The sequence below is a fragment of the Rhinolophus hipposideros genome (genome assembly GCF_964194185.1).
Source record: "Rhinolophus hipposideros genome assembly, chromosome: 8".
Taxonomy (NCBI): domain Eukaryota; kingdom Metazoa; phylum Chordata; class Mammalia; order Chiroptera; family Rhinolophidae; genus Rhinolophus; species Rhinolophus hipposideros.
Window position 1 is genome coordinate 80,419,782 of NC_138054.1, and position 25,372 is coordinate 80,445,153.

At 54.5% G+C, this 25,372-nt stretch overlaps 1 protein-coding gene across 4 annotated transcripts in view; it reads right to left on the bottom strand.

Moving 5' to 3' along the window:
- Positions 1 to 25,372, bottom strand: part of EPHA8 (EPH receptor A8) — a 35,412-nt gene that overhangs the window by 4,684 nt on the left and 5,356 nt on the right. For 2 of the 4 annotated variants that reach the window (XR_013993719.1, XM_081055024.1), the window contains exons 2-11: positions 25,237 to 25,301; positions 18,668 to 19,331; positions 11,373 to 11,528; positions 8,420 to 8,755; positions 3,673 to 3,797; positions 3,430 to 3,592; positions 2,878 to 2,971; positions 1,578 to 1,645; positions 579 to 743; positions 201 to 386 (exon numbers count right to left, since the gene is read on the bottom strand). Coding sequence is in view for 2 of the 4 variants with exons in the window: in XM_081055024.1 (XP_080911150.1) it covers positions 201 to 386; positions 579 to 743; positions 1,578 to 1,645; positions 2,878 to 2,971; positions 3,430 to 3,592; positions 3,673 to 3,797; positions 8,420 to 8,755; positions 11,373 to 11,528; positions 18,668 to 19,331; positions 25,237 to 25,301 (2,022 nt within the window). In the remaining 2 variants the exon portion in view is untranslated. Of the gene's footprint in view, positions 1 to 200; positions 387 to 578; positions 744 to 1,577; positions 1,646 to 2,826; positions 2,972 to 3,429; positions 3,593 to 3,672; positions 3,798 to 8,419; positions 8,756 to 11,372; positions 11,529 to 18,667; positions 19,332 to 25,236; positions 25,302 to 25,372 lie in introns of those variants that run through there. The other 2 variants (XR_013993720.1, XM_081055025.1) reach the window with 2 other exon arrangements.

Genomic DNA, 25,372 nt, shown 5'->3' on the forward strand with positions numbered 1-25,372 from the left:
CTGGGCCAGCACTGAAGGCCCCAGGGGGCCTAGGGTTCCCATTGGGGTTCCAAGCTCTGGGCCCCCTCCCCAACCAAGTCATCCAGGGCCCTGAACCAGGAGGACATGGGCAGGGCAGAGACAGAGCAGGGTGGTGTGGGGATAGACCCAGAGCCGTGTCCCTGGCAACAGGGGCCCTGTAGGGTGAAGCTGCCACCTACCACGGGTGATGACACCTTCAAGGCGGATGATATTGGGGTGGTCGAACTGACCCATGATGGACGCCTCACTCAGAAAGTCTCGCCGCTGTCTCTCCGTGTAGCCAGCTTTGAGGGTCTTGATGGCCACAGGCACGTCCTGCTGCCCCGGCACCCGCAGCCGCCCATAGCAGACTTCCCCTGACTCTCCTGTGGACCCCGAGTGGGGTAGGCAGGAGGAGGGCCGTGGGACTCTCCTCCCTCAACCCGGGACTCCCCCGCATGCCCCCGTGGGCCCGGCTATACCAGGCTCCTCGATGCCCCTCTCCGTCTGCCCTGGGTGCCTCCTCCCGTGGGCGTCTGCCCACACTGTCCCCACCCTCACAACCCTGCAAGGCTCACCGGAGCCGATGATTTTCTCGATGTGGATCCTGGAAGCCTCAATCTCTCGGGTGAAACTGCGGCCCGCCCGGCCTGGCTCCTCATAGGTGTGGGGTTCTGCATAGAACTGGGGCTCCGGGATCTTCCCCAGGGGGTGGTGCAGGGGCAAGAAGACAGGTGGAGGCGCTAAGGGCCAGGGCAGAAGGGCCTTCAGTGGGGTCCAGGAGGACTGTCCCTCCCAGCATTCCCTGGACCTGGGGTGGGTCTGGGGTGTGGGGTGTGGAGTGTCTCTGGGAATCTCAGGATGTGGTGGCAAACAGTAGGCACCCAGTAAGTGCTCGCCAAATGAAAGTATGGTCTCTATGGAGTAGCTCTGGAGTCTCTGGGGGGCTTTGGGGTCTCCAGTGAGTTTGGAGCATGTCTGTCATTTTCTGGGGTCTCTTCTAGAGTCCTTAAGATCTTTCTCAATTGTTCTGGGGTAGGAACGTGGCAAAAAAAAAAAAGATTTCACCGTAAATGCCAACTTAGACTGAAAGTGGTTCTCTAGATGACTGTGTTAAGAAGGGTTCTGAGGCTGCATTCAGACTGAAGGGGAATCAGTACCATGATTGATACGAAGGTCTAAATGGGCACAGAAATGGGGCGTGGAGGTGGGCATTCTCATTTTTGCCTTGTTTTCTGGGGTCTCTTTAGGGTCCTGAAAAAGCTCTCTGTAACGGGGATTCTTGTCTAAGAGCATATAACCGCCCCTGAAATTATATGCAAAATTGTGTATGAGTGCACACATCTGTGCATTTCCCTGGAGAAGGTCTCCAGCACCTTCCGTGGGATCTGTGACCCAAGAAAGGTGACTAGTACTGTGCCTTTGGGGATCTCTGTGACACCCTGCTGTCTCTCTCTGGGGCTCTGGTCTTTTCTGGGGGCACCTTTCTCCTTCCTACTTGTGCCACCCCCAGACCAGCACTGGTTCCCACCATGACCTCCCCCATTGCCCTCAGACCCGTGGGGCCCTGCACTCACCCTGCCCGTTCTGATAGTGCATCTTCTCCTCATCTGAGTCCTGGAAGGCCTTGCTGTAACCACAGTGCCTGTGGAAGATGGGCAAGGCTCTGCCTGAGGCCAGACCTCCCAGCTCCAGCTCTGACTCCATTCAGGGACAAGCAAGGACTGCTCCCCTGTACTCCTCTTCCCTCCCATTTCAAGTCAGCCTCTGCCCCCCTCAGGCTCTTGACCCAGCTGAACTGTGACATCCTTGACATTTAGAAATAATTTACAATTTACACATCTGAGTCCCTTGGCCCTCACAGCAAAGTCTACGGGTTATTAGTCCCATTTTATATGAAACTGCCCCTGGGGGAAGGGTTGAGAGGTGAGGCTTCTGATGACAGCTCTGCTGTGTGACTTGGTAAGCCCCTACCCTTCCCTGGGCCTCAGTTTCTCCATCTATTGGATGATCTTTCTGGTTCTTGCTGTCTGGGATCCTAAGCCCACGTAAGCACAGTGTCCCATCTCCACGTCCTCTGAAATGGAGTGGGAGAGGGGAGAGTGACAAAGAACACGGTGTTTTGCTTTGACTGACCTGGGTTCGAGTCCCAGTTCTGGCATCTATTTGGCAAGGGGCCTAGCCTCTCTGATCACCAACCTACTCACCTGCACAATGAGGTCGGGATGTCTACATCACTGGGGTGTCATTAGGATGGAATGAGACGGAGGCGGTGTGTTGGAGACAGACCCAGTGGGATTGGCTGGTGCATGCGTGTGGCATGAGAGAGTCAGAGATGACAGCTTGGGTTTGAGGCCTGAGTAACCCCCTGAATGACGGTGCCATGTCCTAAGATGGGGACCTGTGAGAGGGTTTGGGGGTGCAGGTTTGGGGGTGTTGTCTAAAACACATGTGGAGAGTGGAGATAAGAGTGGCAAGCTAGACCTCAGGGGAGACGTCTGCGCTGGTGGCATAAGTTTGGGGATGTCAGCATGAAAGTGGAATTCAAAGCCATGGGCCTTGAGAAGGTCACTCAAAAAGATTGACCTGGGTAAACAGGAACGAGAGGAGGGTCTAGGACGAGCCCAGGGTCCCCCAGCCTTTAGAAATTGTTCGGAGAGGAGAGGCTGCCAGAGATGGAGGACAATCCAGACAGGTAGATGGAAAATGGAGGGCAGGCCGAGGCACGGAAGGCAACAGAAAAGTGTCCCTTCCGAAGAGGAGTAAAGAAGAACAGGAGAATCTGTAAGTGAGCCCAGCCCGAAGCACAGGGCTGAGCCAGGCAGGAGGCACGCCACGCCAGAGAGCGGCTTAGGTGCTGGGGCCACGGCCACCCACCTCTTCTTGCAGATGAGCACAAGCAGAAGCGTGACCAGTCCGGTGATGAGGGTCAGGCAGATCCAGACGATGGTCCGCGTGTCGTAGCGGGGCCCTGCAGGGGGACAGCGGGGGCTACACTGTGAGAACCAGTGTCCTGAGGCTGGGGGCAGGATGATACTGGGGACAGGGCACAGAATTACTCCTGCTTTTCTGGGTAACCTTGGGCAATTCACCTTACTGCTCTGATGCTCGTCGTCCCTGTCTGTAAAGTGGGGGTGTGGATAATGCTGACTCACTAGACGGTCTCTGGGGAAACGATCAGATTATCCTGCTAACAAAGGGCATCAGGACACCTGCAAGTCACACTGGTGTTCAGGAGAAGTCAGTGTTTATGGGCTGTTAGGAGCTCAGTCTCCTTGGGCAAGTCACTTTCCTTCTCTGAGCCTCGAGTTTCGGTCAGCTGTAAAAACACCGACCCAGCACAGGCACCAGCTCAGCACACGCTAGTGCCCTTCCACTGACCACCAGGGCCTGGCCCGGCTCCCTTGCCTCCCCGCTCCCTGCACTCACGGGGTTTCCCAGTCTCCACCTCCACGGCCTGGCTGAATCGGCCGCAGCCTGCCGAGGTGCGGGCTCGGACCTGGAACACATAGCGGGTGCCCGGCTTGAGGCCTGAGACGGTGGCCCTGGTGGTGACAGCCTTGAGAGTGGAGTAGCTCTGCATCTCCTTGTCCTGTCCACAGGAAAGGCAGTCAGCCAAGGGCACCCTTGGCTGGTTCCCCTTCCCCTGCCTCCCTGCTTGAGGTGTAGTACCTTCTCGTAGTATTTGATCTCGTACTCCAGGATGATGCCATTGGGCTGTTCAGGCTCCTGCCACAGCAGCGAGACGCTCGTCTGCCCTGCCCACTCCTGGCGGATCACCAGCACCTGGGACGGGGCTAGGGGAGGGAGGCCGGCCGCCGTCAGATGGGTGGATGGGTGATAATACGCTGGCCTCTGTCCCACCCCTTCCCAGGCCCTGCTTGGGCCATGCTCGGCTTGGAGACATCCTATCTCTCTGGCTTGCCTGGGAGTGCCCCCTGTCCTGCCTCTGCCCCAGGAGAGCCAGCCCCTCTGATCCTCCTGGCAAATCACAGGCTGCAGCCCTGGTCAGTCATCCGGCATCTGCACTGCCTGCCTCTGGTCTGGGAAGCCAGGGTGGGCTTACCCCAGACAAGGCCTGATGGCCCCAGGTTTCACTGCCTCCTTTTCCTCCTCTCTGGCTGGCCCCTCCACTGTGAATGCAGGACCCTCCCAGCCCCAGCAAGCAGCCACTCTTGTCCACCCTGGGGCCCCATGACCCAATGTCTCTTATCTCCATGTCTCCTGCCCCCAGCCTGCTATGGAGCTGCTCTAAGGAGTGCTTGGAGAAAAGGAAAGGAAAAGGAAGGAAGGGGATGAATGGAAGGAACCTGCATTTTCACTGCCGGGCTTGGAGGTATCACTGGGGTAGCTCTGGAGACTTTAGAAAGGTCCATGAGCTGAGCCTGGCCCATTCAGCTCAAGGATTCTCAGTCCCACGAGGTCACCCATTTGCCCTTCTCATCGACAAATTCACCCATTCCTTCATCCATACATTCCCTCCCTCCTTCCTGTGTTCAGCGCACTTATCCCAGAGGTGATCCTGCTGGGAAGTATCAGAGACTCAGCCACGGCCAAACAGTGAGGGCCCGCAGGGCTGCAGCCCTTTCCTCCCTGCCTCCACCTGAAGGCCTCTTCCTTCCCCTCTGCTCATCCCCCACCCCGCACCTCCCGTGGCCCCCACCTGCCCCACGGCCAGCTCTTGTCTGATATTTGGACATCCTATCTGCTCAGCTCTCCTGGGAGTTCCATGAAAGCAGGGACCACACATAGTAGTGCCCCCAAAATGTTGTGGATGACTCTGAGATAAAAACATTAAGAAGCAATTCCAGAGTCAACTTGGAGGGTGTGACACAGGGGAGACACCACAGCCGGGGACTCAGGTCTGGATTTGCAGCCTGACCCCTCTCTTGCTGGCTGGGACCCTGACTGTCTCGTGGCTGCAGTTTCCCCATCCAGACGGCAGCTCAGCTGGCAGGCACCGCCTGCCAGGAGGAGGTGAGGCTCAGATGAGACCATTGTATGCAAGGGACACACAGGGAGCCAGAATAACAGTCATGAGTGGGACAGGCACAGAGGTTCCGAGGTGGGAGGGAAATCGACTGGGGAATCAGTGGGGGCTCCAGGGAAAGGGGGGGTTGTGGAGAAGTGCAGGGAGGGGGAGGAGCAAGTGGTCTCTGAGGGCACACCTTGACCATTGGTTTGGAGCTCTTGTCCGTCCCAGGCCCCCACCCCAGCACCGTGGGTGTCCACTCAATCATGCCCCTAGGATTTCCTGAATGCCTACCACAGGCCAGGCACCGGGCTAGGACCTGGGGACACTGCAGTGACCAAGACAGCCCTCCAGGAGCTGATAGTTTAGGAAGGCAGAAAGTAAATAAGAAATCAATGTGTAATTACAGGTTGGTGAAGTACCGTGAAAGACATGAAGAGGGCGCTGTGATGGAAAGGACCCTCCACAGGGGCCGGGAAGGAACTGGGCCATGTTAACTCCTGAGGCAGGGATGCCATTTGAGCTGGGAATGGAAGGAACCAGCCAGGGGAACATCCCAGAGAGGAGCATGTCACTGTGATGTAGATGCCAGGCCAAGGCCCAGGGAGGGGAAGGGCTTGATGTGTTCAAGGACGGGGACGGAGGCCCGTGTGGCTGGAAGGGGGTATGCCAGGCAAGAGCAGAGGAGGCAGCTAAGGGTGGGTCATGTGGGTCCAGGGGCCCTGGGGGTGTCTGAATGTTATGTGAGCTCCGGCTGAAATGTTAAAGGGCTCCCATGTGAACTGATCTCACCTATGTTTTTCTCTTTTTTAAATTAAATGTATTGGGGGAACACTGGTTAACAACCTTATATAAATTTAGGCAGCCAACTGAATGGGAGAAGGTATTTGTAAACGATATCTCCAATAAGGGGCTCAGATCCACTCTATATAAAGAACTTATACAACTCAACCAAACAATCTGATTAAAAAATGGACAAAGGATCTGAATAGACACTTCTCCAAGGAAGGTTATACAGATGGCCAACAGATATATGAAAAAATGCTCAACATCACTAGTTATTAGGGCAATGCAAATCAAAACCGCAAGGAGATACCATGTCACACCTGTTGATATGGCTATTAGCAGTAAGACAAGAAATGAGCGTTGGAGAGTTTGTGGAGAAGAGGGAACCCTCACCTACATTTTTAAAGCTCATTCAGGATGTGATGTGAGAACCAATTATGGGGCAAGGTAAGAGGGGGCTCCTGTGGTTGTCTAGGCGACACATGGATGGTGCTATGGATGTAATTGTGTCCTGCGACCCCCACCCCTACAAATTCACATATTGAAGCCCTAACCCCCAACATGACAGTACCTGTAGGTGGGACCTTAGGAGGTAATTAGTTTTAGATGAGGTCAGGAAGGTGGGACCTTCGTGGTGGGATTAGTACCTTATAAGAAAAGACACCAGAGATCCTCTCTCTCTCTCTGTCTTTCTCCTTCCCTTCCTCCCTCCCTCCCACATGAGGACATAGCCAGAAGGCAGCTATCTACAAACCAGGATGAGGGTTCTCACCAGGAACGACCCAAATCGGCCAGCACCTTGATCGTGGACTTCCGGCCTCTAGAACTTGAGCAATAAAAGTCTGTGGTTCAAGGCCCCCAGTCTATGGTGTTTTGTTATGGCAGCCTGAGCAGACTAAGATAGGCGGTGGGGGTGGGGAGACCAAGTGTAGAGAGGGTAGTGCTGAATGGAGACCCAAGGGGACTGGCTGGGGGATGGGTGGATGTGGCCTGAGGGAGTCAAGGGTTTGGGGCTTGAGCAAACCCCGTAAGTGGTGGTGTCAAGTCCTAAAATGGGGGGTCTGTGGGAGGTGCAGGTTTGGGGGTTGTCTAAAACACATCTGAGTGGAGATGGGAGTGGGCAACTGGACCTCAGGGGAGAGGGCTGCGCTGGTGACATAAATTTAGGGATGTCAGCATGAAAGTGGAATCCAAGTTGTGGGCCTTGAGAAGGTCACTCAGAAATGATGGATCTGGGTAAAAAAGAGCCCAGGGTCCTCCCGCTTTTGGAGGTTGTTTAGAGATGAGGGGCTGGCAGAGATGGAGACAGAAAATGGGGGGTGGGCCAAGGCATGGAAGGCAAGAGAAAAGTGTCCCTTCCAAGGAGGGGGAAAAAAGAACAGAGAGAGAAGTGCCCACGCCACCTGGGGGTGTTGAGTTTCTGTACACCGGTGGGCAAGACACCGGACTGGAGCTGCTAGAAGAGGCCCACAGAGGACAGGGTGCAGATGAGGCCACACAGAAGCCCTTTCACAAAATTCTCATGTGAAGAGAGATGGTCTAGGGGCTGGAAGGGAGCGTGGAGTCAGGGGAGGGTTTTCCTTTCTAATGATGGAGCACATAGAATGGTGCTGGAATGCTGCTGGGTTCTCTGCTTCACCCTCCACGCTGACCAGCCAGCCACCTGTGTTAGTTGCCCTAGCAACAAGTGGTTAAGTCAGGGCCCCCCGCGCCGGGCACAGAAGTCTGTTCCTCATTGCGTCACCAGCACTGAGCACAGAGCGTGACACTCAGAGGTGCTCCATAAATGCTGGTCAAATGAAAGAGTCTCTTGAATGCATAAAGCTGTGGCATGAGGGTGGGGGTGCCCTGGGCTCAGAAAAGGGAGGCCTGTTTCACTTGAGATTGAGACAGATATGGGTTCGAATTCTGACTTTGCCACTTCCTATGTGGTGACACTGGGTGGCTCTCTGCACCTTAGTTTCCTCCTCTGTGACATGGTGGGAGTAGTGTCTGCTGGGCACAGGTAGTGTGGGGAGGAGACAGAGTGAGGAGATGTACTAGGGTAGCTGTTAACAGAGGAGGTGCCTCCGAGGGCTCTTGGGTCAGGCTACCACTTGACAGGCCTGACCCACCAGAATTTGGGAAGAAAGAGGTGCCAGGGCTAAATTTAGCCCAACAACTGGCTAGAAACAGATAGATAAATGGCTGGCTGTTGCCCAAACCAGTGAGACCAATTCCATCCCGGGCAGCAGTGGCAGCTGTTCTGGAAAGTAATAATCAGTGATTTCATTTTTTTAATGACATTTATTGAGTATGGACCATGGGCCAGGTGCTGGGCTAAGCATTTTTCTTCTAGGCCCCCCTGGGCTAATCATTTTCATTTCCTTCATTTAAGCCTCATCACAGTACCCGAGGCAGGTACTATTAATTCTAGTGCACCTGGGAGGGCACAGAGGCAGAGAGGGAAAGTTCTGGAAAGTTCTATCCCGGCCACAACTGCCTGCCTCTTTGCTTTCCGGATCATAGGTTGTGTTGCACTTTTCTAAGGGATCCGGGAGCTTTAGGTCCTGGTGGAGAGGGCAGGGCCAGAAAGACAGGCACTAGCCCCAAAGGCCCCAGCAAGCCTGTGGCAGCGCTCTGAGCCCGAGAGGGCGAGGGGGACGGAGCGTCTCCGCCTACCTGCCTGGTTCGTGGTGATGTTGACGACTGCGACCCGGCGGGGTTCGGGGCTCAGGTCCGACACGCCATTGACAGCCTCGATCCAGAAGGAGTAGTTCATGTGGGCCAGCAGGTTGGCCACCAGCAGGCTGGCCTGCACCAGGCTCGTCTGCTGGGGCACAAAGCGGGTGCCACTCCCACAGGACTCGCAGTGACCCAACGCCCAGGGGCAGCGGCGGCACACGGCATTGTACGTGATGTCGCTGCGGCCGCCCAGGTCCCGTGGCGGGGCCCACTCCAGGGTCACGGAGGTTCCATTCACGCTGGAGATCAGATTCACTGGTGCTGACGGAGGCCCTGGGCAGCAGAGAACGACAGGTGAGGTGGAGGGTATTTATTTGGGCTGGGCCAGTCTCCCCTCACCAGGCCCGGGCTCCGCCATGATATATTTGGGGCTCCCTAAGGATAAGGTCACACCTACTCCACCCTCTGCAAGCTCCTCAAGGGCAGAGGCAGTGTGTCTCTGCCACTGGACTAGGACCACAGTGTCAGATCTGGGCACAGAACGCTAAGCCCCCTTTCCTCCTGCAGGACCACAGAGATCTGGGGTTTATGCTTCCCAGTGTTTTCATCCAGAGACAGGGAGAGACTGCAGAGCCCTGGGAAGTGCCCATAACAGCCCCTCTGGGTGGGCAACGCCCCAGTCATTCGTGTCCTCCACTCTATTCCTTAACCCTTTGCGCTGGATTTCTTGTGAACGCCATTGAGCACCTGAGCACGGGGTGGAGTAGAATAAAGGAACCCGGAAGCCCAGCGGGGTGTCCCCAGCCCCTTCCTCCCCCCAGATGTTAGCCCCAGTCTGGGCGGCACAAGGACTTTGGAGAGAGGGATGGGGATAGGGTAGGCCCCTGGGGGTGGGGGTTCGAGCCAGGAGGGCCCGGGGTGGGGGGAGGGGGTGTGTGGAGACTCTTGGGCCTCAGAATTCCAACTCTGAGTCCCGGGGAGGCAATCTTACATCTTAAGAAAATAGAATTGTAGAATCTCAGAATCATACTCTGTTTCCCCAAAAATAAGACCGGGTCTTATACTAATAAGCAACTTATACTAAGTTTTGTTCCAAAAGACACATTAGGGCTTATGTTCAGGGGATGTTGTCCTGAAAAATCATGCTAGGGCTTCTTTTCTGGTTTGGTCTTATTTTCGGGGAAACACGGTAGTGAATCTTAGAATCTGACGGGTATGGAATACTAACAGCCCAGTCTTTTACAGTCTTAAGATTTCTAGAACCTGAATTGTGCACTTGAAGAAAAAACCAGAGCCCAGCCAGCTGAGTGCAAGTGTCGAGGAGCCCACAGTTGTCACCATGTCACTCAGCTATCCTTTCTGCCCTGGCGAGTCCCACATGAGGAAATGCACAGGTCTGGGCGGAATAGTAGAGGGAGAGAGGGAGTGTGAGTGTGAGTGTGTTTGTGTGAATACACTTGGACCCTCACTTGCCATGTGCATGTGCAGGGAGCCTGGGGCTGGGTGGTGATGGAGATGGGAGAGGGGCAGATGGGGAGCAGGCTGGGGTAAATTCTGGGGCAAAATCAGTTAGAATTGTGTGAAGTACTCTTCATCCTACCACAAGAGCCCAGGGTTGGCAAATGGGGTGGGCTGAGCCGGCTGCAGCTCCTCCTCAGCTCGGGTGGGAAGGTGTAAGTCCCCTTCAGGCCAGGGGACAGGAGGCAATGGAGGAGCTGTTGTCAGCAGAAAGCCAAGACAGTCACGCAGACCTGCAGGCTCAGCGCAGACTCCTTTGGAGTCCCCTCAGGTAACCAAGGCACGCATGTACAACACCTGCTACAGGTACATACTTCCCAGACTCCTTTGGAGTCCTCTCAGGTAACCAGGGCACGCATGTACAACACCTGCTACAGGTACACACTTCCCAGACTCCTTTGGAGTCCTCTCAGGTAACCAGGGCACGCAGGTACAACACCTGCTCCAGGTACACACTTCCCAGACTCCTTTGGAGTCCCCTCAGGTAACCAGGGCACGCATGTACAACACCTGCTCCAGGTACACACTTCCCAGACTCCTTTGGAGTCCCCTCAGGTAACCAGGGCACGCATGTACAACACCTGCTCCAGGTATACACCAGGCAGGGCCAGGTGTGCTCACGCAGAGCTCACAAGGCATGTTCGTTCAAGCTCTACGGGGACTTAGGAGACCCCTACAGGTACTCAGATGTGCATACACACACACACACACACACACACACACACACACACGTACACATGCCCCAGAAATCCTTAAATATGTGGGCACAAATACTTGCACACTCACACTCAGGCATACAGACACCATGCAGGCATCTTCTGAAGGAGCACCTGTTGACACAGGCACACAAGTCACACAATTGCCTTAAGCATCTCAGGGCACACACAGATTCAGACACACGTGCTGTCATCCAAGCAGGCAGACACACACACTCTATACACACTCATACACACACACAGCACACACTAAGGCCGTTCCCAGCATTCAGCAGCTCCAACCACAGACTCCCAACCCCCAACCAGTTCACCAAGGATGATGGTGATGGGGGGGCTCCTCTGACACCCTGCTTGCCTCATGGGCAAACCTACTGGCTTGTCTACCCCAGCCCCAGGACACTGGCACCACCCACCACTGAGACATGAGATGACCAAAGCCACACAGGCCTAGAAGGGCATGAATCCAATTCCTGTTTGCCCTTCAAAGAGGCAAGACCAAGGGAGAAGGAGACATTTGCCTGGAGAGATGGCAGGTGATATATGACAAGAGGTGGGAGGTCAAGGCGACCACTGAGGGGTCAGAATCACCTTCTTCCCCAGACTGCCCCTGGCCCAAGAGAGCCACCTGTCTCTGCCTTACCCACAGAGAACTGTGGCACCGAGCACAGGATCTTGGCCTAGTCTCGAAGGCTCTGGGGTCCAGGGGTGGTACTCACGGGTGCAGGCTGCAGAGGGTGGGTCCAGGGCTGCACGGTAGTAGCTGAGGTCACAGCGGCAGGTCTGGGCTGCAGGGGCTACAGAGTGGCTATGAGGAGGGCATCGGGCACAGAGCTGGTCCCCAGGGGCCGACTTGTAGAAGCCCAGCTCACAAGCTGTGGAAGAGAAGGTGGCTGTAGATAAGCCAGCTGGGCCACCATGGTGGGCCCTGGGGACAGTTCTCACTCTGACCCAGGGATTCCTGAGGGGTGGGGATCCCCCAATGGACAGACCTTCAGCATCACTTAGTCCTACCTTCATTTGCAGAGGGAGGGACTGAAGCACAGAGAGGACCTGTGACTTACTCAGGGTTGCACAGCAAGTTGAAGGCAGAACTAAGGCTGGGATTGTGACACTTGAGTCTGAGCCTGAGTCGAAGAGCCCTTCCTCCAACAGTCCCTCCTGCCAAGGCCCTGTCTCACAGGACACTGGTCTTGAGTAAGACACCAGCCTTGGGGACAGGGGCCAAGAGGCTAAGAATCAAAGGGGAGCCGGGAGCCAAATCCCCAGGGATGTCACTTGGGTGGGACATGAAAACTGGACAGGGAATGACAGTGGGTGGAAAAGAGACTCATGTGATAAGTTAGAAGGACAGTGTGTGTGTGTGTGTGTGTGTGTGTGTGTGTGTGTGTATGGCGGGGGTGGGGTGGGGATTGGGAGTCTGTGTTTTATAAGTTTCCCATGCGATACTGACCATACAGGAACTGCAGGCCCCACCCTTCCCAGACCCCGCACCAGCATCACCACCGTGGCTGGGACTGATGTCTCGCATCTGGCCCTCTCTCCAGCCTCTGCCTCATTTCTCACCTGGATGACCGCAGCAGCCTCCATAGCCGGCCTCCAGCCCTTCCTCCCCAAGCCCAGCTGACTGCGTGATCACCATTCATTCCACCTGTATCTATGAGTGCCTGCCTGCTCTGTGCCAGGCACTCACCTGGGTGCCAGAGACAGCCACCAACAAACAAGATCCACATGGTCTCTGCTCACAAGGAGTGGCATTTGGGGATGGGAGGTAGTGGTGGGGGTGGAGGGACACACAGTAAACAGGCTGTGATCATTTCCAAGAAGGAAATAAAGAGGATGATTTGGCAAAGAGCAGATGATGGGATGAGCTACCTCCCCCTTGAGGACAGGATATTGAGCTGTGGCCTAAAGGACAAGAACAAGTCAGCTGTGCAGGGAGTGGGGAATACTCTAGGCTGAGCAGCTCCCTAAAACGACACTTCTGTCACTGCCAGTTCAAATCCCCATGGGCTCCCCACGGCCTAAACAATAAAGCCTGGCATTCAAAGCCCTGCCCGCAGCCTCCTTCACAGCCCCCTCTCACTCCCCATCCTCAGGCTTTGTCATTGCCCATACTCAGCAGGTTGTTCCCTCCTTGGGGCCTTTTCACGTGCTATGCCTTCTTCCTGGGATGCCTTTTCTCCTTGGTCAACCTGTAGAACTCTTTTTAAGATTCATGTTAACCATCCTTATGAAGCTTTTCTGGATCTCTCCGCATGTACTCAGCCCTCCTCCCCCAGAAGTGAACACCCCATTCCCAATTTCCGCAGTCCCTGCTCAGTCTCATCACCTGTGACACTATGGCTGTACTTATTTACCTGTGTGTCTGACCCTCCTCCTCGACCAGAAGGTCCTTGTGGGCAGACCCTTGCTAATCAAGGCCCAGGGATGCCACATTCATCTCAAAGTTCCTAGTGTCTGGCCCAGAAGTTGCCAATGCAGGTGGGAGTTTTTTAAGTGAGCTAATCCCATTATCTGCTCTGGGTGGAGGCCCCAGGGGTCAGTGGGAACAAATGCCACCCAGCTGGGCACCGAGCATAGGATCTTGGCCTAGTCTCGAAGGCTCTGGGGTCCAGGGGTGGTACTCACGGGTGCAGGCTGCAGAGGGTGGGTCCAGGGCTGCACGGTAGTAGCTCCCAGCCCCACCCATGGAACTGAACTCCTGTGCAACAGAGGCCATCAAGAAACTCCCTGGTGTCTCTCCCCACTAAAGTCTTGTTCTGGAGAACTCAATGCTTCAGAGAAGCTTCATTGGAAAAGACATCCTGTCATATTTTTTTTAAAAATTGTATGTATTATAATAGCTAAAATCAGGTTAAATTTGTAAATTTCTAACTTGAGAGAAAACCTAAAATTGGGAGCAATCCTTAAACTGCTTCCGAGACTCAGAGGCTGTGGAGCCAGAAGGGGCTTCTAGGTCGGGGAGTCGAGGAAAACGTGCCTTGGTTTTGAGACACTTCCCTCCCCCACTGGGGAGACCCCAGGAGGGCTCAGGCCTGACTGGGGGCCAGGAGCTGGGAGTTGTGGGGGCTCCTATTTGACCTCATCTCTTTTTCCCAGAAGCCCCCCAGGAGGTCCAGTCCTGGGCACAGCCTAAGAGCTTCCTTCTGACCCCAGAAAGCCGGCTTGGTACTTTATCAGCAAATATTCATGAATCTGTTCTTGAACTGAATGACAGTAAGACTCACTATAATTATCGGATCCGCGGCGGTTAGCTTCTCAGGGGCTGTTTGCTTATTCCGTCCCTCATTTATTCCTTCACCCAAATTTACGGAGCTTCTATAGACCTGAGCTAAATAGGAGCTGGTCCTGCTCTAGAGGAGCTTTCAGAGCAGTGAGGGGCCGACCAGGACACGTGAGGTGACATCTGGTGTGACGCGTGGCACGAACGAAGCACAACATGACAGCACTCATTCACCCAGTCCCCCACCGTTCAGAGTTCCTCTCGTCCCTGTCAGTTATGAGCAGAACCGTGGGAGCAGGCTGCACGGGGTCCTCTCGTCTAACTGCTTCCCCTAGGCTGAGTGACATAGCAAGTCGCTGGGCCTCAGCTTCCTCCTCTGTAAAATGGGAGCTCCTCGGGCTGTGGTGAGGATGAGATGAGTGAATATACATGAATTCATGCCAGGACGGTGCCTGGCATTTATTATTGCAATTCTATGTGTCTTCAATGATACATCTGTTTGACAGAAAGGAAACAGAGGCTCAGAGAGCTTGAGTGTCTTGCCCTAGGTTCCCTGAGCCAGAATGCAAACCTAGGTGGGGGAGCCTCGGGAGCGGGGGGTCTTTCCCCCACAAGCCTCTCAACACCTGTCTGGGGCTTCGAGATGGCCCTGCCGTTCTGCCGCTCACCCGTGGGCGTTTCTCACACGCTCCACTAATATCCATATGGCTCCAACGTGTCAAGGCCAGATTAATCCGCGCAATGAAATAAAATAATCTTTAATAAGAATACTAATCACCAGGCCTCGGAGAGCCCAGAGACCTGGAGGCAGAGCCGGGAATTAATGGCCGAGACAGATGGAGCAGCTCTGGGCTGTGGCCTGGCCCTGCCCATCGACCCAGGGCGCTTCCGGAGATTGCGTGGGCCCCGTGTCAGGCATTGGGCCAGGAGGGGCGCCTGCCCCTGCCGAGGGCACCTTGCCCAGGCCGTCTGTCAGGCCGGCAGCTGCCCGAGGCCCCAGCTACCTCTTTCTTCTCCCCCGTAAAGAGCTTGAGGTTTGACAAATAAGGTGTCTGCCGGTGGACGACCAAAGGAAATTAATTCTAAATCAGATTTTAAACACAGGAGGCAAAAGAGCTTGCCATTCATGCTCCCCCCTCCGAAGTGAGACTCCGGTATTTATAGAAAGATGATTAGGGCTGTGGAGGGTGATTTATGTTCTGTGTCCAGGTGATAGGAAGGACGGCAACTGGGACTTCAGACTTGACTACTGCATGTCTTGGGTGATGTTCTGCGTTCCTCACCCTCTCTGCAGTGGGGAGAAGGGTGTGCTGCCAGGTGTGGGGGGAAGTCACTGGGTCAGGAGCTGTGAGGCCTGGGGAGCTTCCTGGTTGGGGAGTTGAGAGATTTGGGATTCAATGAACCACTCCTAGCTGGGTGCCCTTGGGCCAGTCACTTCACCTCTCTGGGCCTCCATTTCCCCCCTGGTAAACTGGACCAGTTCTACGTGGCTCTGACATTCTTCTGTGGGTTTCTGAGGCCTGAGGACAGTCTCAGTAAGGCCTCTAAAGAGCCCTGTGACTGGAAAGGTCCCTGTTTCTGGGCTCTATGGTCTTCTCTGTAAAATCGAGGGCTGCTCAGCCACTTCTGAGAGGTGCTGTGAGGGCAGAAACAGTGAGAGGGAACCAGAAGACTGGGAGGTGGCTGTCACTGTGGGCCTGCCCCCCACGGCAGGTCCAAGCCCTGGATCCCTTCTATCACTAGAAGGAGGGGTGGGGGTTGCTCAGGGCTGAGTCAGTCAGGACCCCTGTCCTAGCTCTTTCTCTCCTTAACTGTTTGCTCAGAGAGAACGGTCCAAAGGAGAGGGTTGTGGGCTCCATGAACTCAGGAGGTCCCACTCAGGTTGGGTAGTGGGGGGCTGCAGCTTCGAGAGGACCGCCCCTCAAGTAGCCCAAGAAAGGCACCCCATCTGTCCCCAGCTCCAGGTTGGCCCCCATCCTCCCCACTCTCAAGGTACCCTAAGAGTGGGTGGGAATGGGGGATACTGGCCCGGGTCTCCCGTTGGTGGACTTCAGTATTGGACCTGTGCTGCTTTCTCAAGGGAGGTTATACAGAGAAGCTCACTGATGGGGCTGAGAAAAGTCTCTCTTCGTGCTACTGAAAACTGGCATTCTGTCCTTGCACCTCACTGCCTACAGTGTACCACGAATTCATATTTTTTATAAAACCTGTAATTATCTTACAACTGGCAAACTGATATTGTGATTTAGACATAAAATTCAAAATATGCTGCAATTCCCTAACCCTGCTTTGGCGTTTATTATTTTTTATTAGTATGCCAGCAGAGCCAGGAAATGGGAGTAGCCTTGTTCTCGCCCAGCCCCAGGAGATTCCATCGTCCAGGCGTTGTGTTTCCACCAAGAACCCTGCCCTTGACATGCGATAGGACCTTGGGCAAGACACATTCCCTCTCTGAGCTCCACTTTCCGCCTCTGTCAAACAAGGAGGCTGGGACAGTTCCCAAGACCCTGAGTGAAGCCCCAACCCCGAAGTCAGGAGGACCAGTCTCTCTCCTACAGACAAATGTCTCAGTGCACTCTGGATAAGCAAGTGAGTCGCTTGTGCTCACTGGCTAAATCCAGAGTTGGGGGCAGCAAGTGACCTCGAGCAGATATCCACCAGCCTGTGTAGCAGTTACTGTCTGAATATTACCCAGGGAGGAGGGCAGTGGGGCTCAGCAGGGCGCTTTGTGAATAGAGGAAGCAGTTCAGGGCTCTGGAGTGAGATAACCTGGGATCAGATCTCTACTCTGTGACTTCGGTTGAGGGGGCTCAGTTTCTTTCATCTGGAAGATGGGAATATGATACCGAGCTTAGAGGATTATTGTAAGGATGAGAAACTACGTGAACTCCCTGTGCTTATGTCCCCAGTGCCTGGGACACAGAACAAGTAACTAACATGATGCATAAAAAGTGCTTATAAAAGTGCACATGGAAAACACTTGAAAAGTTGTCGCTAAGGCACTTGATTATCCCCATCAGAATGAGGAGATGTTAGGAGCCAGCTCGGGCAGGGAACGCAGTAGGGGTGGGCCAAGGATAGGTTCAAAGCCTATGTCTGGCTCAGAGCAAAACAGAATTGACTCAGGTCCCGGCTCCACCTCTCACCAGCCACGAGAGCTCAGCAGGCAACACTACCTCCTGAGCCTCAGTTTCCCCATCTGTAAAATGGAATTATAATACCTGCCTTGCTCCAATGAGCAAATAAACCGATATGTGAGGAATCCCTTTTTGCAAGCCGTAAAGGCAATAGGGATGTCTGTTATTTTGATTGCCCAGCAGGGAGCTGAGAAGTACGGGGATGTCTGTAATAAGAACCAGGAGAGGCTGGAGACCAGGGGAGCCTGGCACACTAGGCCACAGAGGGTAGAACAAATCCAGAAACAGGTAAATGTCACAGAAGGTGCTTTGGGGTTTCGGGTTCAGGAGAGGTAAAGACTCATAGAAGTTGGGAATGTGAAGAAAGATTTCTGAAGGAAACCAGGGAGCCCCAGAGAGGGGCCAGAAAGGGCCTGGAGGCTGGATGGAAGATCCTGTCCCAGAGAATGAGCTTGTGTATCACGTGAAATTGTCAGCCTGTGCCCTGCTCCGTCCTGTAAGCACCGAGGCTCCTTTCTTGCCTGCTTGGGGCAGAGGAATGGTGCTGAGGGGGCCTGATGTGCCCACTACCTGGGGCTTTGAGGCTTCTGTGGTAGCAGCAAAGGGTTAGAAGGCTATTCCGACTAAGGCTGTCGGGGGACAGGCCGTCGTCTCTCTCATCCCTGCATTGGAACATCCTCCTCCCCCGGGAGAATCAGCAGCCCTAACAGCAGGCTTCACTGTGCTGAGTGGCTGCGCTGCCATGTTGCCAGCCCCCAGGGAGGCCAAGGAAGGACAGAGGGCAACCAGGCCGAGACCAGGAACAGCTGGGGCACCAGCTGTCTGTCCACGCCAGCTCTCCCAGTGCTCAGCCGCGCTGCCCCACATGGCGGTCTGCTGATCACCCTCACGGGCACACAGCCTGAGGTCTGGGCCCTGCTCCCGGCCTCTGACCTGGGAACCCTAGAATTACACCCATGGGAACAGGTGCTTCGGCTGTCCTCTCCCACAGGTCCCTACATAAGTTCCCCTGAACAAACACAGCCTGCTTCAGATCCTGCCTGCACACCTTCATGATGGCCCCGTACTGCACTCACTCACCCATGGCCTGGCGCCACTTCCCTCCATGCATAGGTTAGAGGCTTAGTGGTTTAGAGCATGGACTCTGTAGCCAGACTTCCGGGTTCACATCATAGCTTGGCCACTTCCTAGCTGTGTGACCTTGGGCAAGTTGCTCTGCCTCTCTGTGCCTCAGTCTCCGGGTCTATAAAGCCAGAAGAGTAGCAGTTTCTATTCCATAGGGTAGTTGTGGGGACTAAATGAGTTAACATGTGAGAAGTACTTAGAACAATGGCGACCTAAGTTAGCTCACAGTGTTGTTCCCTAACACAGGCATGTATCCAGTAGTACACTCACACAGCTGCCCATAATAGTACCTCTCCACAATGCCCCCAGGGCCTACCACCTGGCTGTAGTGTGTTTCCTTCCTGGCACCCCAACACACACACAGGTGGCCTGGTGTATTTGCTGACACAGGAACAGTGGCGGTTCCCAGGTGCTGTGTGCACCCCCCCCCCCAGACACCTGCGACGATGGCACCGCCCCACGCACGCCCTGGCAGCTCTGCCCAGACCTGCCCTCCTGCCAGCCCGCCCCCGCGTGGCGCGCTCACCCACACAGGCATCCCGCCGCTCCTCATAGCCAGCGCTGCACACACACTTGCCAATGGGCACCAGCCACTCGCCCTCGGCACTGCAGTACATCTTGGGCGTGTCCCGCTCCTCTGAGTGCCGCACGCACTGGCCGCGCACCTCCACCAGTGACGATGAGTCGGCCCCCGTCACCGCCTCCGAGAAGGCGGCCAGGTTGCGCACCATGGTGGGGCACTTCTTGTAGTAGATGCGGAGGGACAGGATGGCGAGGCAGGCCCCGATGTCCTGGAAGGCCAGATAGAAGCCGCGCTTGCTGAGGGGGCCCACACCACGCACTTCCGTGTTGAGCTTCAGGCGTCGCACGCCCAGGTCAGCACCCGTGAAGCTCTCATCGGCCGCAATGGTGTCAATTTTGAGGAACTGGCTTTCCTGTGTGCTGGCGCCCAGGTCGCGGTCCGACTCCAGGTAGTAGAGGTTGAAGGTCTCCTTGCAGGTGCCCAGCACGCCGGGCATGCTGTTACAGTCGCGCAGGGTGAACTTGATCTCGGCGTAGACGCGCCGCGCGCCGTCGCGGGGCACCCAGCTGGTGCGCAGCCAGTTGTTCTGGTTGGGGCTCATGACGTTGCACACCTGGTATGTGTGGATGGGCCGGAAGGACTCGTCCACCTCGTTGATGGAGTCCCACTGTGGCAGAGAGAGCGCAGGCAGCTGAAATGAGAGCCAGCACCAAGCCCTCTTTGCCAGTTACCCTGACCACATGCAACATGCACTGTCCTGGGGGCGTCCTGGGGTCGAAGATAGAACACTTTCCAGCCTGGAGGAACTGACCCTCTAGTGGATTATGACAGCTGCCAGATGTCAGGCACCTGACAGATGTGCTCTCACAGAGTGCCACAGCCTTCTGGGGAAGGGTTATTTGTTTGCCTGTTTATGGATGGGCAAACAGAGGCTGAGACATATGAGCCACATGCCTGAGGTCCCATGGAGCCAGTGAGTGATGGAGCCAGGACTGGAACTGGTGCCAAAGCTATAACGCTCTGACCTTGTTTCTATTACACGTGGCTTCTCCTGTCACTCCCAGAGTCGGGGGACGTGCTGGGGAAGTCAGCGAGCCTACTGGTCCAGTTTCCGTTATCAGCAGTCAGAGGAATCTAATGCATGAACATGACCCTGTTGCACCCCACCTCACATCTTTCAGCAGCACCCCCTGAACTGGTGCTAGTTCAGTGGTTGATAGATGGATTCTTTCTGCCCTACTGTGCGTGATGGTCCCTCTGGCCTCCACCTAGGGCTGGGGGCTCCCGGGCTGGCTGGAGTCCCATGCAAGAGAGTACCACGATGTGGGAAAGTTGAATGTGATTGCTTCTGTGCCAGGTGCTGGCCAGGTATCAGATTCAGAAATATACTAGATACTATCAACAGAGGAAACGACAACAGATGGAATGGAAGAAAACATGTGCTAATCATATATCTGATAAGAGATTGATATCCAGAATATGTAAAGAGCTCCTACCACTCAACAACCAAAATACAAACAACCTTATTTAAAAATGGGCAAAGGGCTGAATAGACATTTCTCCGAAGATATACAGATGGCTAAATAGCACATGGAAATGATCACCATCACTAATCATCAGGGAAATCAAAAGCACAATAAGACACCACTTTACACCATTAGCTATTATCAAAACAACAGAAAAAAACAAGCGTTGGTGAGGCTGTGGAGAAACTGGGACCTTCATGCACCGCTGGTGGGGATGTAAAATGGTGCAGCCACGGTGGAAAACAGTATGGCAGCTCCTCAAAAATTAAACATAGAATTACCATATGGTTCAGCAATTCCACTTATGGGTGTACACTCAAAAAAAGAAATGAAAGCAGGGACTCAAACAGATACCTGCATACCCACACTCATAGCAGACAAAAGGTGGAAACATAAGGGTCCATCAACAGATGAATGGATAAACAAAATGTGCTCTATCCACACAATGGCATAATATTCAGCCTTAAAAAAGAATGAAATACCGACACATGCTACAACATGGATGAACCCTGAGGACATTACACAAAGTGAAATAAACCAGATACAAAAGGACAGAGACCGCATGATTCCACTCATCTGAGGTACTTAGAGCAGTCAGATTCATCGAGACAGAAAGCAGAACGGTGGTTGCCAGGGGTTGGGGGGAGAGGGGAATGGGGAATTATAGTTTAATGGGTACAGAAGTTTCAGTCTGGGAAAATGAAAAAGTTCCTAGAGGTGGATGGTGGTGATGGTGGTCACACAATGTGAACGTACTTAATACCACTAAACTGCACACTTAAAAATGTTAATAGTTAAGATGGTAAATTTTATGTTATGTGTACTGTGTATACCACAACTTAAAGACAGAAATACACCATAAATATGTCCCGCCCTCAAATTCTTCCCAGTCCAGCTCACAGACAAGGTGGTGCAGGGTAACATGCCAAAGGGAGCAAGCGTCCAGGGCGCAGGCAAAACTTCCTGTGAAATTGCAGCAGGAAGGAACCTCTGGCAGGGCTGGGAGGAAAGGGCCCCAAGAGACAGGCAACTGTAAGCCATGTTCAGCAAGCACGGAACAGTCCAGTTGGACACAGAAGAGTCATGTTGAAGATGCAGTGTTGAGAAATGAGCTACAAGAAATGAGCTGGCTTGGTCTCCAACCTACTGTGAGACCTTGGGCGAATCGCAGCTCCTCTGTGGGCCCTAGCTTCCTCAGCAGCAGAAGGCTTGTTGGCCAGGAGCAGTCATTGTTGGGCTGAATTCAGTGGACTCCTGAGGGCCCTGAGGAAGGGCTGGGGGCTGAGGGAAGATGGAGGGGACAGGCTCTGGGTCCCTGTCCCGGCTCCACCAGAGATGCAGCGCCTTGGTCTTCTCTCTTGGGCCTCTACATGCAGTTGTCCTTGAACCAGATCCTATTACTTAAGCAGGGGTGGGAGGAAGGTAAAGACCACTCCTTGTGATGCTCTGAGAATCCACGGAGTTCTGAACTGTTCCACAAGTGCCAGAGTGGGGACCCATAAGCATCTCAAGTGTCCTGCCTGACAGAAACCCGTCTCATCTCATCTTGGCCAGCTAGACCCTCAGCACCCTCATCTGTAAAATGGGGCTCAGACAGGCCGACTCCAGCAAGGCTTCCAAGTATGAAGGGAGAAGAAGTCTGCAAAGTGCTTAGCTTGGGTCTGGCACAGGAAGGCACCTGAGGAATGGGACTAACATGCTGCTGAGCTGGCAGCATCTTCCCAGCCCATCTGTGCCTGCCTCTGGGACCGCCAGGGAAGACGTGCAGGGAGTGCCCGCTTCACCTGAAAGAGATCATACCTCCTGTAACCCCACCCCTAGAGGACCCCCGCCCTGTACCCCCACACTATAGCTGGGGCCTCTGGGCAGTGCTGTGTCCCATCTGGGGTTAAAGGCATTGTCACAATTAATGGAGCACCAAAGAGCCAGCCGGCTGCTGCCGGTCTGTTTCCTGCCAGGCACTGAGATAAATTAATCAGCTCTATCTGAGTCTGCTCCAGCTGCCCCCACCAGTGCCAGTGGCACTGACCTAGCCCTGCCAGGCCCGGGGCTACTGTGGACGCCCACAGTGGCACAAATTCCTGGAGGCTGGTGCAAAGGTAGAATCAGCCCTGTTCTCTCCCTGGGGTAACCCACCTCATGCCGGGTACCACTCCCGCCCCAGCTGCCTCTCGAGCCCCTGGCACACTCTTCCCTCAACCCCCACCATCGCTCTGGAGCTGTCTTCTTCCTGGAGCAGAAAGCAGTAAACCAGCTGTGCAGCCCTGAGTGTATCCCATCCCGTCTTTGAGCCTTGGGCTTCTCATGCGTAAACCCATGTAGATAAAGCCTGATGTTCCATCTACACCGGGGGTGGTGAGGGTCAAGTGAGACAATAGAAAGGAATGTGTCCTCTCATGTAAGGCAGCTGTTAATTCACCAGAGGTGGCGCATATACCAGTGTGTGGAGGGAGGGAGGCAAAGAGAGGGGCACAGCCTGGTTAAAAGCATGGGTTCTGGGGCCAGACTTCCCCGGACCTTGCTTAACCTCTCAGAACTTCCAGTTTCTCACTGGTAAACTGTCCTTTTCATGCATCATCTCATAGGTGACAACTGCACGGAGCAGGCTGTGATCGTCCCCATGTTATAAAAGAGGAGGTAAACGAGGAGGTCGAGACAAGGTAAGGGACTTGCCTGAGTCAAGATTAGAGACAGCAGAGCCCCAGTGCATCCAGACCCAGCGCCTTGGCCTTTAGGCTCTTAGCCTGCTTGACAATCTGATAACTTTGCTGATGCTGGAAACAGCCCTGGATGACTCTTGGACCCAGGGTACAAGGACCAGAGCGGTGGACAGACCCTCAAGTACTATCTCCCAAGGCTCCCCGCCCTGGGAGAGAATCCTCTGGAAAGCTTATTTAACCAAAGAGCCGCAGGCCCCTCCCCAGAACCCCTGCATAAGAGCATCTGCATGTTTCAGCTGCTAGCCTGGCACGGGTTCAAGATCTCGAGTCTGGGAGCCAGGGGTCTCATCCAGCCTTCTTCCCTCTCTAAGTAAGCGGGATCTCCAGGCCTCATACGGACAGGAGGCGGCCCCGGGCTCAGTGGACAATGCAGGGTTATCTCCCGCCCCATCACAATGAGGACAGAGACCAACGAGGGCGGAAGGGACTCAACGCGGGCTCTGGGCTCAGAGAGATCTGAGTTCCAGGCCATCACACAGAAGCTGCCTGGGGTGGGCAAGTTATCTCCTACTGCTGAGTCTCAGCTTCCTCACCTGTGAAACGGGGCGGCTGTACCTACTTGCAGGACTGCTAACGGGGATTAAATGAATTGTTAAGAGCGATGAGAGTAAGTTTTTATTTGTTCTAACTCCCAAATGAAATGAGATAACTCTGAGCCGTGCTTTACAGCGTGCTGCAAACAAAAGAACCTGAGATTACCAGAACGATCGTCCAAAACACAAGTTTGGTCATGTTCCTCGCCGGCTTAAAATCCTTATCACTCCTTGTTACTCTAAAAACCAAGTCCTAAGATCTAAGTGGAACAAAGGGACAAAGACACCCAAAGCCAACGTGGGGCCGGGTCCACTCCTTCCTAGCTGTTGGGTCTCAGGGGACATGCTGACCCAGCCAGTCACCTCCTTATGGGTCAGCCCCCTCCCACTGGCAGAGTGGGCTTTCTCACTCATACTCATCCCCTGCGAGGTAGCCATCTGAGGTACACACAGGGAGAGGCCCAGGGAGGTAAACAGACACCCCAAGATGTCTTCAGGCAGACGAGGAGTTCCCTTCTGGTTCTCAGGCCCCCAGAGCTGGCCCCTCCAGCTCCCTGAAGCCTGGTGCGTGGGGGCTGATGACAGTGGACTCAGCTTCCTGCTAGCTGGGGACAAGGCTACCTAGAGAGAAGAGCAAGGCTCTGTTCTGACCTCAGCCACAGGCCACAAACAGCCTGGATGAAAATCCTACCGCAAAGTACAGAAATACTCCCTTCACAAATATGAACTTAGTGTCATTATCGTTATTAATATTATCCCTCTGTCCCTAGAGCCACGGAAACTGAAGGATTCACGGAAGAAATCGTGTGTACATGACGTGCTCGTGTCGATGGCGGGGATGTGTGTGCTTCTGAGCACATTTGTGGGAGGAAATTTATGTGAGATATAACCATAACGCACACTAACAACCCCGAGAATGACAATAATACATTAGTGAGGCTCGCTGTGTGCCAGGCACAGTGCCAAGACTGCGTCATCTCCTCTCCCCCTCGCAGCAAACCCCACCGGGTCATCATATGCTCATCTCTTTCTAGATAGGGAAACTGAGACTCAGGGAGGTGAGGCGGTGACCCAGGGCCACCCAGCTTGTCGATGGCAGGGCCAGGATCCCACTAGGCTCACTGGCTTGCGCTGGCTTTACTGCCTCACCCCCTGGGATTCGGGTAAGAGAAGTGGAGGGACCAGGAGCTGCCATGCCCACTCCCCAGGAGGGTGGGAGGGGGGTGTCGCCCGTGAGCACATGACCCCACAGGGACCTGATGGGCTGAGCCCAGGATCACCACGGATCCTGGCCAGATGGGCCTGGGGGCTTGGCCACAGTGGGGTTGGCAACGCCACCCAGCTGGTTCTGATGGAAAAGGGAAGCAAGTGGGGGCTTTGGGGCTCCGGGCATCCCCTGGTGAGGGTAGGACAGCTGTGACGGAGGGGACCAAGCCTGAAGTGGTGAAAGGCTGGATGCGGCCTTCCTGGCCCTGTTTCTTGACACTGATGTGTCTTAGGCTAGCCTGGGTCTCACCATGGCATATCCTGAATGCGTAGACCCAGGACACAGATATGAAGGTCCCATATCTAGGGCCTCAGACATGAAGAATCAGGAGCCCAGCTCCAGGGCTGGTTCTGTAATCCCAAGGCTCTGCTAGCACTCAACTATTAAGAAATCAGCAGTGGTATCTCTAACTGCTGTGTGTCCTTGGGTAAGTCCCTTCACCTCTCTGGGCCTCTGCTTCCTCGGTGAGTTGCAACCTCTCTCTGCTCACAAAGGGTTGACGCTGGCCCCACTGCCCATCACTTACCCCGTGAGCTGGATACGTGAGCCAGCCCCAGTCCCCGTGGATGGCTGACGTGTCCAGCAAGTTCACTGCAAAACAAGAGACAAGAGCACATCAGACGCCTGGGACCGTGTTCCCTAGTTACTCAAGAGCAGTCTGA